Genomic DNA, 13,819 nt, shown 5'->3' on the forward strand with positions numbered 1-13,819 from the left:
GGTTGTGACCATGGGAAAGGGTCATTTCATGTGCGGTGTTATTGCAGTGTGCATTTTGGCACATACTCTTTCTTTCTGGCTGATTTCCTTTTTTCTTCATTAACCTCGTGATTTGCATCTCGCAGCTTCACCTCCCGGTCTGAAAGACTCGCTGGAATGATGTCCAGTTCCAGGTCCTTGTTATCCTATAAACAGAAACAAGACAGATTTTAAATTGGGTCTAATCCCAGTGCTACGCAATAGCCAGCACATTCACAAGACTAAGTAGATAAAAAGGAATAACTATAGGACAAAACTGCCAAAGATAAAATGAAGCAAATTCAGAGATAAACAGAAGAATTAAGGAGACAAAGCGAGAGAGACATCAACAGCACCCTTTACTTATGCTTCACCTAGATAGAATATTTTAAAAATTGAATGACTACATATTAATAAGGTCTTTACTATTATGTCTGTCTAGGAACAAAAGTGGAGACAAAGAACGTAGGCCATGGCTACACTTGCAGATGTAGAGCACTTTGAGTTAAACCAGCCTTCGTAGAGTGCAGTACGGAAAGCGCTGCAATCTGTCCACACCGACAGCTGCAAGCGCACTGGCATGGCCACATTTGTGGTACTTGCAGCGACATTGGGAGTGGTGCATTATGGGCAGCTATCCCAGCATGCAAGTAGCTGCAATGTGCTTTTCAAATCGGGGGGAGGTGGAATGTGACAGGGAGTATGTTGTGTGTATATGGGGGGAGAGAGTGGGTTTTGGGAGGCTGAGAGCATGTCAGCATGGTGTCTTGTAAGTTCAGACAGCAGTCCACACTAATGGTTGCTTTGTCTCGGAGCAGATAAGCAGGCTGGATGTCAGAAACGGAGCTTTGAAAGGGCATATCCGCATTCCTGCAGTGACTCTGAAAGAGTGGCCACTTGACTTAAGGGGATTATGGGACATTTTCGGAGCTCAGTCAAGGTACAGTAATGCAACACTCCGTTCACACTGATGTCTGGGTGTTGTAGCCAAGGTGCATCAAATGTTATTCCACTCACCAAGGTGGAGTACCAGGAGTGCTCTAGCTGTGGAGTCAGAGCGTTCTATGTGCCTTGCCAGTGTGGATGAGTAGTGAGCTAGGGTGCACAGGGCTGCTTTAATGCACTGTAACTCGCAAGTGTAGCCAAGCCCTAAATCTGCTTACCTTACACCTAACGGGCTAAATTAGTTCAGTAGTACTTTACTCCACAAATAATTGGAGTGCAATAATTGGAAGTGAGGTATTATTCAGTGTAAAGATATTTAATCTCTTGCCTAAGATTAGATCAATTTGTTTTAAAGGGACCATTCACCTGAGTCAGGAGAACAGAATCTGATCCCCAATCTAAGTCTATAGGTATTTATCCTACAACGTGTTCAGAAAGAAAGGCCTCTTACTAGTTCAATACCTGCTTTCAATTATCTTCTGTCCCTGGCATTCCAATCTGGACAATGATTAGCAAGTGTGCGTAAAACAGAAGCCTTAAACGTGCCTTTAAATTATGGGTTTGCTGGTGATGACTCTGTGTGTCCTTTGCTTCTTTATGATGTAAAATGAATGCCTGAAAGGTTTTTAAAGGTTTTTACCAAAATGCCAGAAATGTGACATTTTTGTTTCCTATGTTTTACTGGACATCTCTCTAGGAGAACCCAGAGAGGTGATGGGGAGCTCTCAGACCTTAGCTGTAAGGGCTGGAATGTGGAAATCAAGACCGGGGCTCGGAACAGGAGTTGTGATTTATGATAAAATTAACTTGGATTGTTTTACCTGATTGATCTATTACCCACTCCTCCCCAGTATCCATATAATCTCCCTGTATTATTGGTGCAAGCATTTGCGTAGAAGGTTCTTCCTCCCTCCTTCTTATCTATGACTCTGTTGCCTATTGACCACCAATGAGTAGCTTTTTCTCTGTAGGTAGAGCTGTTTCTGGATTAGTCGGTATAATATCAGAGAAGGACATTGACTTACAGTACCTCTGTATTGATTCCAAGGGCTTTTTCCAGTGAGTAGCGGTATTTCCCCATCCTCAGAGAGAAGTCTCGATAGCGTTTGTCAACAGTGGTGACCCATTTCCTAATTTCAACAGCATGTATATGTCCTTTTTCTATAAAGCTGTCAGCCAGCTGTATGAGAAGCTTCACTTTCTCCTTGGTTTGCTGCCCAAAACATGGTCCGTGGTTATGACAGGTTTATTATTATTTCCTTTGATTTTAAGTCACACAGCAGCCAGATGCAGTTCACAATCTTACACATACTAAAATAAAGACTATTTCGTAATATGTACAGTTCAGAAGCTTTAAACTCCCGTCTGTCCTGCAGCAAGGCAATGCCATTTTTACAAGGAAGACTCAGTGTTAATCAATGGAATTTACCTTGCAGGGTGAGATATCCCCTGCATGAAATATGGAAGGTTAAAGTTCCACAACTGTACTCACAAATGCATAAAGGAAAAATATGATGAAAGGCTGACAGACCTTTTCTTTCTTAACCTATTACTTCTTGTTTTGACGCCATAAATCCCAGCGAAATATCAAATCATCGTTTGTAATGGCTGTGATTTTGGACAGTGGATAACATTTCAAGTTTCCCATCATAATATATACACAATCATTCCGAATCCATATTTAGGTGACTCTTTTAAACATTTTGCCATCAGTACTTCAAAACATCAGCTGGGGAGGTGGGCTTGAGTCATTGATTTCTGCTTTAGATTTGAATCTGAATGAAATTTCTGGCATGTTTGTGTTAGATGTTGATGGATGTTTGGCTGTGTGTGTGTGTTCCCTGTGTGTGCTGCCCCGGCCCTGCACAGACAGGGAACAGCACAGCAGACTGGCACAGCAGGCCTTGAGCAAACCACCTAAAGACCACAAGATCCGTTAAGGGACGAAGGCACTCAGCCAGATTTATTGTCGACAAAGCACAGTACTAGTATCCCGCGGACTCTACTGGACCACTAATACATGTATGCCCGTAACAATGGACACAGTTCAGTCAGTGGTGGGACTTTCCACTGCTCCCTAAGCTTGCCAAAGATACTCCCTCTAAGATACATCTTTATACCCCGATACAAACAAGTTAGCACTGCCCCTTTGACATAGTTAGTTACTGTCCCCTGACGTCGCTAGTTATCACCCACCATTTTGTATATGTTGGTTCAATTAAAATATTTCTATTATGTACTGTCATCCTGCCCTTATCTTTTAGGGGGGTTCAGTGTGTTCCCGTTATCCTTGGGGAATATTTTTGTACCACCCTTTATATCAGGACGTGTTTGCATAAGCACTATGTGAATAGCACTTCTTAGGAATGTGTATTTCTTCAATATTAGCCCTGTTCTTGCCAAATTCTGTGAGCAGGTCCTGTCTCATGCCAGGCCTCTAATACAAGGGCTTATGTCTCCTACTAGTTTGAATATGGTTTGATCAATTATAGAGGTCGCAGAGTCCTACCCAAGTACTGGATCCAGATGTAAAACAATGCTCTAGTTCTAATCAGACTAAAAACTAAAAAGAGCCCGAGATATAAAATCCATACCCAGACTTCCAACTTCTTCAAGTTCTATTCTAGTCAGGGTCTTATACTGCACCAATCACCATGGGATCTGGTGTTTATGGATGTTTGAGATCTGAGGTTTTGGCTCAGTCCATTATAGACAAATGGAACAATAATTACATTTAGAGCTGGATTTTAAGTCTGGATTCCAAATTCCCCCCAGAAACTGAAGGTGTCTGTCTGTGTGGAGAACTGCTTATAAAAGCAAACATCTAAAGTATACAAATCAAACGGAGTTGAATCTCTGACTAAAACATTAATCTTAAAAAACAGAGTGAGAGTCAATCACATCTCCAAAGTACATCTGCCTTCTGTCCTGAAGAATACCGAATGGCCTGTTTTTCAAAGGTGAAGAGCACCTGCAGCTCTCTCTAAAACCAAAAAGCTTCAGATGCTTGGCACCTCGGAAAATCTAGCCATGAATGTACAAATGTATGTTTCACTCCACAAAACTTTCAGGACATTTCAAACTTAAAGGCAGTTCTAGAAGTTTCACTAGCAAAATACATGAATCAGAGAGTCTGTGGCCACCTCAGTAGCACTAGAAAATTAATTGAGGCAGGAGTAGCTGTGAAGATTACAAATTGTTTCATTAAATTCAATTTCACCCTGTGAGAAGGGCATGTAATTCACAAAACTATCAGTGCCTTTGTTCTTGCATCTTCACCTTGGACAAGAAAATATTGTGGTTGGAAAATGGCTCATTGACATCTTCTTATGAAAGTGACAATGGTCTGGGAGAGGCATACATTTTCCAGTTGCTTAACGCACTGAAAACTTCTGAGAACTGTTGCTTTAGAAGAACCCTGCCTTATACCCACTTCTCTCTTTTGTCATTAATCCCCATTTTCACAAACAACATATTCACAAACTTTTATAAGAAAAAGAAGGGAAGGAGGATGAACATGAAGTCTGTGATAGAAGCCCACACAAACATAGACATTCACACGAAGAATTAAGGAATATCAATTTCTATACACAGTGGATTAAGGCTGCATAACACTGAGACTGGTGCCCTGCTGCTGTCAGGCTTAGCAATTTAGATCGTTATCTGTGACTGTTAATAGCCTTGTGGATTCAGTGTATTTTCTGTTTCTAAATTAACCCTGGTTTGGATTAGTTTGCCTGAAGCAGTTCCAACTCCATCATCAATCTATGACAACCCCAGATTACAGAGAAATACTCCATAGAAATTAATAGATTCTTGCTAATGAAGCTCAGGATACAACAGAACTAATCCCGGGAATTTACAAACCCATTCATTAGTACTTCAGTGGGATCAATGGAGCACTTCTAATGAATAGGATGGTTATAAGTAGTCAGTCCAAAGAGAATCAATTAAACAAATTGCAACAGTAATTACAGAAGGAACATCTATCGAGACCGAGGTGACCTCAGCTATGTTAGGCTAAATTAACTATTCAATTTATTTTTTACAAAGTTGTTTGTGGCAGGAGTTTCACTATGTCTAAGTTAGAAAGTTGATACCTGTGAATTATTCCTTGTACAAAAGCAGGGCAAGCTGACAAGAGCAGAGCAAAACTACCCATCTCTAAAAAAGACACATAAAAATCCCCTTTTTGTGCTTATGACTAGTTAAAAATGGTGTGTCACAGTTCTTAAAAGAAAAAGTTTTCTCCTGGGCCAAGAATGTTAACTGCAGATTCCAGAACCCAGAGAATATTTATTGTACAGTTCTAAGCCCCTGAAAAAGGGAGTGTGAAATAGGAACCATAACCAGAGGCTCATGAAAGGCAGATGCCATAATTAGAATGTTGTTACTGTTTACCTTGGCGGGTACTCTGAATTCCCCATATTCTTTCAGGAGTTCCTGAGTTTCTTCTGCTGATTCCCCAGTGGAATTGTGAGTAGAGAGGTAATATTCACCTGTTTCTTGGATCCAGTCTAAGGCCTGGGAATGGCAAAAGCAACCAAAGAAAATTTAAAAAGAGGTCTGTGTATTTCAAGAATTAATCCTTTTATGAAAACTCTTACAAACGAAGGATCTCGGTTTCAGTGGAACCTTGTGCTTTGTGTATTAAAACACACTCTAAGGACACATCAGGAGAACCCATCAGTTAACGCAGATGGCCAGATTTAGAGGGGATATGTAAAGTGGCATAAGTTGCCTGTGAGTGAGTTAAGGGATTTTAACTGAGAGTAACTTACATGTGGAGGAAAAGATTCTCTGGTTCAGCCACACTATGTTCAGCGGCTAAACACAACCCAGGGATCCCCCTTACAAAGGTTGAATCTTGAGGGGGCCAAAACACCTGGGTTTCCAGCTGCTTTGTACTGGCAGGATAGCACAGTGCAGCTGGAGTGGGGCCAGAAAGGAGGCTTATACTAGGAAAACCAACTAACAGAAGAATGAACGAGAGTCCTCCCCACCCCGACTTTTACACCTATTAACCTGCATTTTCTTATATTGTTCAGCCTCCTCGCATGGAAGTTGCACAAATGTAAGGCCTGATTCTCCATTACCTTGCCCCTTGTTTAGTGATTTACACCTGTGCAAAGGGGGAGAGAACGGATGAGAGGAAGGAATGTCCAGTGGTTAGGGCTTTAACCTGGGATTTGGGAGACCAGGGTTTAATTCCCTACTTTGCCAAAGAATTCCTGTATGGTCTTGGCCAAGTCACTTAGGTATGGCTACACTGACATTAGACACTCTCGGCTGGCTCATGCCAGCTAGCTCAGGCTAATGGGCTGTTTGGTTGCAATGTAGATGTTTGGGTTCGGACTGGAGCCCAGGCTCTAGGACCCTGCTAGGTGGGAGGGTCCCAGAGCTCCAGCTGCAGCCTGAACCAGAACATCTACACTTCAATTAAACAACTCCTTAGCCTGCATCTGGCTAACCAGAATCAGCAGGCACAGGCCAGCCACGGGTGTCTAACTGTAGTGTAACACACCCTACGTCTCTCTGTGCCTTAGGTGCTCATCTGTAGATCAGGGGTGACAGTGCTTCCTTACCTCACTGGGGGTTGTAAGAATAACAAAATTTTAAAAAACATATTGTGTCTGGCACCCAGATACTAAGGAAATGGATGTCATATAAATGCAGAAGATAGACAAATAGCCTGATCAGAATTCTCTTGTCATTCACACAGTAAGCACTTTGCACTACTATACATAACTACAGAAGGCCAACCACTCCCAGTTGCTATTCAAGCCCAAATTAATGCAGTTAAGTTTGCAGATGAATTGTAGCTCTGCAGTTTTAATATGAAGTCTGTTTTTGAAATTTTGTTGAAGGATGGCTACTTTTAAATTTGTTATTGAATGTCCAGGGAGATTGAAGTGTTCTCCTACTGGCTTTTGTATGCTCACTACAAAAGCAAATTTCCCTCTCTTGGTATTGACACCTCCTCAACAATTATTGGGAGTGGACCACATCTATCCTGACTGAATTGGCCTTGTTATCACTGGTTCACCGCTTGTAAGGTAACTCCCTCCTCTTCATGTGTCAGTATATCTATGCCTGTATCTGTAATTTTCACTCAATGCATCTGAAGAAGTGGGTTTTTTACCCACAAAAGCTTATGCCCAAATACATCTTTTAGTCTTTAAGGTGCCACCAGACTCCTCATTGTTCTTATAGATACAATGATATATAAAAACCCCAGACAGGACTGGGTCATTACAGTACCTGTTTGGCACTGCGCTCAAAGACCACGTACTGTTGGCACTGATCTAATCTCCGTTTCTTCAAAGTCCAGAAGTGAAGAACCCGGTTCTCTCTCTGCAGCAGCTCGCTCAGAATGGCTGTGGGGACAAGCAGAATGGCTCTATAAGTGGACGCAGACATAAACCAACAAAACCTGAGCTCATTTCCCCGTCACCAGAGTGAACTTGCAGGATTAGAGCCCTTCAGACCATCCTTCTTAAACAAGTTAAAAAAGGCTGGTGAAAAAAATACAAAATTTGGGGGAATTTTCTTTTCAGCTGAAAAAATCAAAATTAGTAAAATTAGTAAAAATTAAACAGTTTCAGCGTTACCAGGCATTAGTGACTTTGTGTGGGAGACAGGGAAAATGCCAAAACAGAGTTTTAGATTGAGTTAGATTTAGTGCCAACATAACTTGATGCACACTATTGTTGCACCTTCACTGAATGTTCTATCCTGCTGCTTCACTCAGGGGCCTGGAGTGATAGAGACAGGAGAAGAAAAGATTCACTTCTACTCTATTCTGCCTGTTGGAGGGCTCGAGACTGCCCAGTATCTTGGGCCAAGCAGGGGAAATGACATTTTAGAGGTGTCAAGTACTTCTGCAGAATTTAGGGAGAAATTAGGTTTAGCCCTCAAGAGAAAATGGTGCCCCTCCTCTGCAGATATAACAAACTGGTGAAGTTCCACTACACAAGGTTTGAAGAGCCTGTGAAGGGGATGGAGACCCCTGAGAACAATGTAGAGCCCTGCACAGTGAACTTTGGTTCCTGTGGATCAGCTACACATTGATTCACTCACCTTTGCTCCCAACGTAGAGAAAGTGCTATGAGGGCATTATGGAAATGACTGTAGTCTCAATGCCAAAAGCCCTAGAGCAGCTGAAGTAGCTCTGCTGCTGCTTGACGGCCTAAAGAGATATATGTTTTCTCATATCTTGCCATCTTTCCAACCCAGGCTATGCAGACTTGACACTGGGGACTAGAACCCAGGAGCTTCACAACCAAAACACTGGCTTTAACCTCTTGAGCTAACAGAATGATTAAGAACAGCTGTTACATCCCACTTGAGAGGGCTGTAACACACTTAGCCAGTGTGTCACACATACTAGTTTAAAAGAAAAGATTTGCTAGCCAGACTCCCCATTAGAAAAAGCTGAAACATTCATTTTGACATGTTCTAAATGAAATGTTTCAACACTTTTATCCAAAACCACTTTTTGGTTTGAATCTTACTTCCATGTTATTAATTTTATTAAAAGGTAAAAACACCTCAAAAACAAAATGAAATGAAACATTTTGTTCACCTGTAATGAATTTTTTAAATTTTTTCAGTTAGCTGAAAATCTCAAAAACATTTCATTTCAAGTTAATCTAAAATGACTTTCCCGCACTTTTTCGGTTTGGCCGCTGAACTGAAAACCTGATGATCTGCACGCTCACATATGGATTACACACTAGCATAACGTTAGGCATGTGTTTATGTACTTTGCTGAATCGGGGCCTAAACAACTTGGCCCATCATTTTTAATAGATGCAGAAATCACAGAGTGACAAAATACAACCAATTTTTCAAATTCATTAACAATTTAAGCTAAATATGAGATTAAATCTGGCACCAATAGAAAAACTAGCATCCATAGAAAGAAAAAAGTGTCTTTTGTAATGATCAGAGGCATTTTTATGCTCTTACTGAATGCAAATAACCCAGGCTTCTGTGCTCTTGTTATTAATCTATATAATGTCTGCATTGCCATTAATCTACTCCTTTCTACAACTTCACAAGTCATTCAATAATAAAAATTTTTGCTAGTTCTGCAGATTCACTTTGGCTAGTCTTTAGCAGCACCTTACATAATTGCTGGGGACAGATTAGTAACTGTTTGATTAAGAGTAGGGGAACAGGAGTGGAAACACAGCCAAAAACTTTGAATACATCATCATGTTGCAACGATGTTCTTTTGACCAAGTGAAAGAGACTAGTGAAGGACAGGACAGTTGGTTAGTGCTTGCTGTGGCAGCATGATTTGGAATACAAAAAATGAATTGACACAAGTTGCATTCTAATGACAAGCATAATTTAATTTTGATTTTCTGCTTGTCTTGGCAGAAGAGGCATGTATTGAGATCTTATACTTGATTTACGTCTATTCAGACTTCCATAAGTTTTAAGGCCAGAAGGTATTTATGATCATCCTGTCTGACCTCCTGTATCACACAACTCATGGAACTGCACCCTGTCACTCCCGTAGACTTCATCCAAATGAGAGGAGCCACAGCGCCAGTGTCTTTCTGACGTTCATTTAACATTCATCAGAGTTAGTGTTTTATATGAGACACTCAGTCTAATGGAGAAAGGAACTCCTTCATAAGATCCCAAGATGTCGTTGTTAAAGTTATTGATAATGGATGTTGTTTCAGTTATAGTAAGTAATAAGCTTCTGGGCTCCTTTATGACATGTGTAGAAGCCTTAGGGTGATGAGAATCTGACATCTAGGTTTGTGAGAGAAAAAATCTTAATGCTGCTATTGCATCAACGCACTAACCTTTCACTTGCTGCTCAGGCCCCCTGGTATGGCTTGCTACTCCAGGCATGCTGACGTTGTTCCTGTGAATGTACTTGAGGAATACTTCAGCGTTCCTTCGTGCTAATGTGCAGGCCTATGGAAACCCCCCCAGAGAAGAGTTACCATTGCAAAAGTAAAAATAAAACAGGAGGAAATTTATTAAACAATGACTTTTTCTCTTGACCTCCAGAAGCAGGTGGTCATACATGAAAGAATTCTGAAGAGCAACATCTGATAGTTACATGTACCACACATCACCCACTAAACTAACAATCTCATGGATGGTGCGTTACACAGTATTAACTATACCTGGCTATTTAGAAACAGTGGCTGATTTAATTTCCTGAAGCAAATTAATTATGATAATAAAGTAATTGTGCAAAGATCTGGTACAGAAATCAACTGATAAATTTATGAATGTGATCATACGATAGAGTTGCCTGTGATAACAAGGACTTAACTTGATAACACAGGAGGCCCCTTCCAGTGCTATGTGCCACTTAATGCCTCATGAAATTTGCTCATTGCATACCACAAGTGATCTATATATTTCACTTTTTAAGATTGGCCTGTGTGAGTAGTTTCAAATAAGTATAGTCATTTATAATGGGTGGCATGCTCCTGGCTAGTTGACATTCAAGCCAACCAGCTCAGTAGCTCATATGGTGTAACACCTGGATGGCGGGCAGAAAGCCCAGAATCAACCCTGGTACTGCCCTATGGAGGTGAAATCTACTTCATGTATCTCTAATTCATTAGTTACATGGAATTCTAAGCACTCTAAATTTCAAATAAGCACATATGAAATGCCTTGTACTATCGGGTATTTTAAATTTTCATAATAAATAATTTTGCGAACAAATATTACTTAGTGCTTGTGTAGCAATTAACATGCTCCAACTATAATGCAAATATTACCTAATTAATCCTTGCAATGCCTCTCTCGATAAGTATAACTATCCCCATTATACAGGTGGGAAACTTGCCCAGAGGTTACATAATAAGTCAGTAGGAGAGCTGGATTAGAATTTAGAACCTCCCGCCCTGCAAGCGCAAAAACATCACTCTAAACTGCTCTGCCTCCTAGAAAATACATTACTATAATAATACTTAATAATCCTGTTCTTCCAAGCTTGAAAGAGTTTCTGAGCAATTATAGAAGTAAGATTGCACCTTGAGAAAAGCCTCTTTCTGTTCCAGATGCTTGCTGATAAGGGGGATGACATGGTCTATCTCAGCTGCTGGTCCAAGCTTATCCCGACCTCCACACCAATCTTCATCTCTTCTGTACTCCTGTTCCAGACTCTCCAGCACACTGCACACCTGAAGAATGGCCCCAAAACACAGCAGCTCAATTACCGGAGTCATAATCGGCAACATAAAGATTCATTAAAAGCTGATTAGCTCACTGTTAGACCAGTCAAAAGTGTTTCACAGATAAGCATTTGGGATCTCAGTCCATGGGAGCAGTGCCATCAAGGAGTGTTGAATATGTGGGTGCAAAGGGCCTCTTCATAGAAGGCCCTATCATCCATTCTTCACACTAGGGATCCCTGCAGTTTGGAGCTGTGGTCTTTAACTCATCCTGATTAAGGAGGAGAAATCCTACTCCCCCTCTAAGAAATAACAGGTGAGAAACCCTGAGGTTTATACTGGGATAGGGTTCCATCTGCCCCAGAAGATTATTCAGGAAATGATCCCTATTCAGGAAAGGTGCTTGACATGTGCTTAATCCCATTGAAGTCAACAAGATTTAGCACAAGCTTGAAATTAAACACATGCTTAAATACTTTCCTGAAACAGAATCTAAATCTGGAATTAATTTTCTTCAGCTGCACATTAGCTCTTGTCTGTGGCCAGTTCTGTAACAGTTGTTTAGAAAAGGTTATAGTTTAAATTGGTGTAACCCGCTAGTGTTGATGCGGTTATACTGGTATAAAGCTTAGCTATAGCTTACTTTGGTAAATTTACCGGAATAAGTCAACTAAACCCCTATAGTTAAACCATATGAAAATGGTGTGCAGAGCAGCCCTTAACAACAACAGAGCTTTTGCTACTGTGAAAAGACTGCATGCGAATAGTGACATACTGGGATTCTAAGTGCCCTACCGCCCATGTGCTAAATCACATTGATGTAAAAAATATGTCCTTCAAACATTCTCCCAAATTTTCAGTGAAGTTGGATTTGACCATGTTCACACATTCTTACGCACTTCCCACTAATATTCATCTGAACAAGGCTAATGTTCAGAGGAAGCTTCTGTTTGTGAGAATGTCTGTGTGCAAATGTGCATGTTGACACAAGAACACTTATTTGCGCAGGAAGCGTGCTAGGTGCTGTACACAGAATAAGCATTCGGCTTACCTGCTTTTTATTTTGGGGTTCTTGAGGGCATCGAAATGTTTTGGAGTACTGGCCCTGAGGCTATTAACCAAACAAGATGAACAGCGTTGTGTACATGCCTTTCACAAATAGGACTGCCTCATATATGCAAATGTCATTATTCTTTATTACCATGATGAGGAAAAATTAGCATAAAGTTTGTTGTAAACACAGTCAGGATGGAACTAGGATAACTTTAAATCAGGGGACCATAGAGGTAGCCAGAACAGCTGCTGTGGAACAGAGTTATGGAAAAGTTCAAACATTTCTTACAATTCCTTAGCTCTAGCGTCTCTCCCACAGCTGCTCCCTACAGTGGGCCCCACTCCCTTTCTGAGAGTATCAAAGCCTCAGTTACTTACTCAGGCTATCCTCCTGTGTACAAAAATTATTGTCATCTAATCAGGAAAGAGAAACACCATGTGACCTAGATGACCAATCAAATACCTGATTGTTGATGAATGATTACTTGCAGAGAACAGTTTGTGAGCTGAACTCTCTTTACACCAAACATTCACTGAATAAAAGCAACTAATGAGCAAACTGCTGGACATGGCAATATGCTCATCAACAACCTGCAAGTGGAAAAAGAGTCTTGATTTGACAAAGAAACTACATATATTTTGGCCAGCGCTTCTCACTGTATAAGGCACCTATGTGTCCCTCAGTGGTTTTTTTTTCCCTCAGACCCCTTTAGCAGCAGTAGCTCTTTTCAACCCTACGTATACTGAGGATAGTAACCATGTTCAAAAGTCTCGCCAGCCAAAGGCACATGTAACAAGGTTTGCATTTACTCTGAACATGGTTACAAATGCATTAAACAAACCATGTTGGAGACTAGCCAAGGGGTAGTTTGTAACATGGAGGGGGTAGAAAAAATCCCTGTCCATAATACACAAGAAACTGTGCTACCATCAAATCAGCTATACCCACTGCAGGGCAGGGTTCTGCTCCTAATGTGGCAGGTCCTGACAGGACCTGTCTGGCACTCTCAACTGCATGAACTAACTGCATGTGAATAATACTGCAGGGGTCAGTGTAAATCACTGTTTCCTTTTGTATACCAAACCCAAAGATATGCAATGTCCACACCAGCACAAACTGCATGATTGTGCTAAGTTAAACCATGCAATGCCATCTGAGCATCCACATGAGAAGCCCTGGTGTAAACAGACCTAATTCCCATTGACCTCAATAAGAGCTGAAATTGTTTATGCAAGGGATGAACTAATCCAACCATATCAGAAGCCAGTTCGCATGCACTTTGCAATATATAGACTCCTGGAACAAGCAGGACCGGCGCTAGGGGTTTGAGTGCCCTAGGCGGACGGCAATTTCGCCGCCCCGCGCGCTGGTCCCGCAGCTCTGCTGGAGCTGCCGCAGTGGTGCCTGCGGAGGGTCCAGTGCTCCGTGGCTCCGGTGGAGCTGCCGCAGTGATGCCTGCGGGAGGTTCACTGGAGCCGCGCGAGCAGCCGACCGTCCGCAGGCATGACTGCGGCAGCTCTACCTGAGCCACGGAGCACTGGACCCTTCGCAGGCATCACTGCGGCAGCTCCAGGGGAGCCGCCTGCCACCCCCTCCGGCAAAACGGCGCCCACCGTTTATTCTGACGCCCTAGGCGATTGCC

General features: G+C 41.7%; 1 protein-coding gene across 8 annotated transcripts in view; it reads right to left on the reverse strand.

Annotated features, from left to right (window-relative positions):
• The window catches only part of KALRN (kalirin RhoGEF kinase), an 805,383-nt gene that overhangs the window by 239,106 nt on the left and 552,458 nt on the right, over nt 1-13,819 (reverse strand). For all 8 annotated transcript variants that reach the window (XM_050916883.1, XM_050916882.1, XM_050916885.1 and 5 more), the window contains exons 18-23: nt 10,983-11,132; nt 9,789-9,903; nt 7,225-7,340; nt 5,365-5,487; nt 1,994-2,176; nt 67-185 (exon numbers count right to left, since the gene is read on the reverse strand). In XM_050916883.1, the coding sequence (XP_050772840.1) occupies nt 67-185; nt 1,994-2,176; nt 5,365-5,487; nt 7,225-7,340; nt 9,789-9,903; nt 10,983-11,132 (806 nt within the window). The remainder of the gene's footprint in view (nt 1-66; nt 186-1,993; nt 2,177-5,364; nt 5,488-7,224; nt 7,341-9,788; nt 9,904-10,982; nt 11,133-13,819) is intronic.

This window comes from Gopherus flavomarginatus, chromosome 10 (assembly GCF_025201925.1).
Source record: "Gopherus flavomarginatus isolate rGopFla2 chromosome 10, rGopFla2.mat.asm, whole genome shotgun sequence".
Taxonomy (NCBI): domain Eukaryota; kingdom Metazoa; phylum Chordata; order Testudines; family Testudinidae; genus Gopherus; species Gopherus flavomarginatus.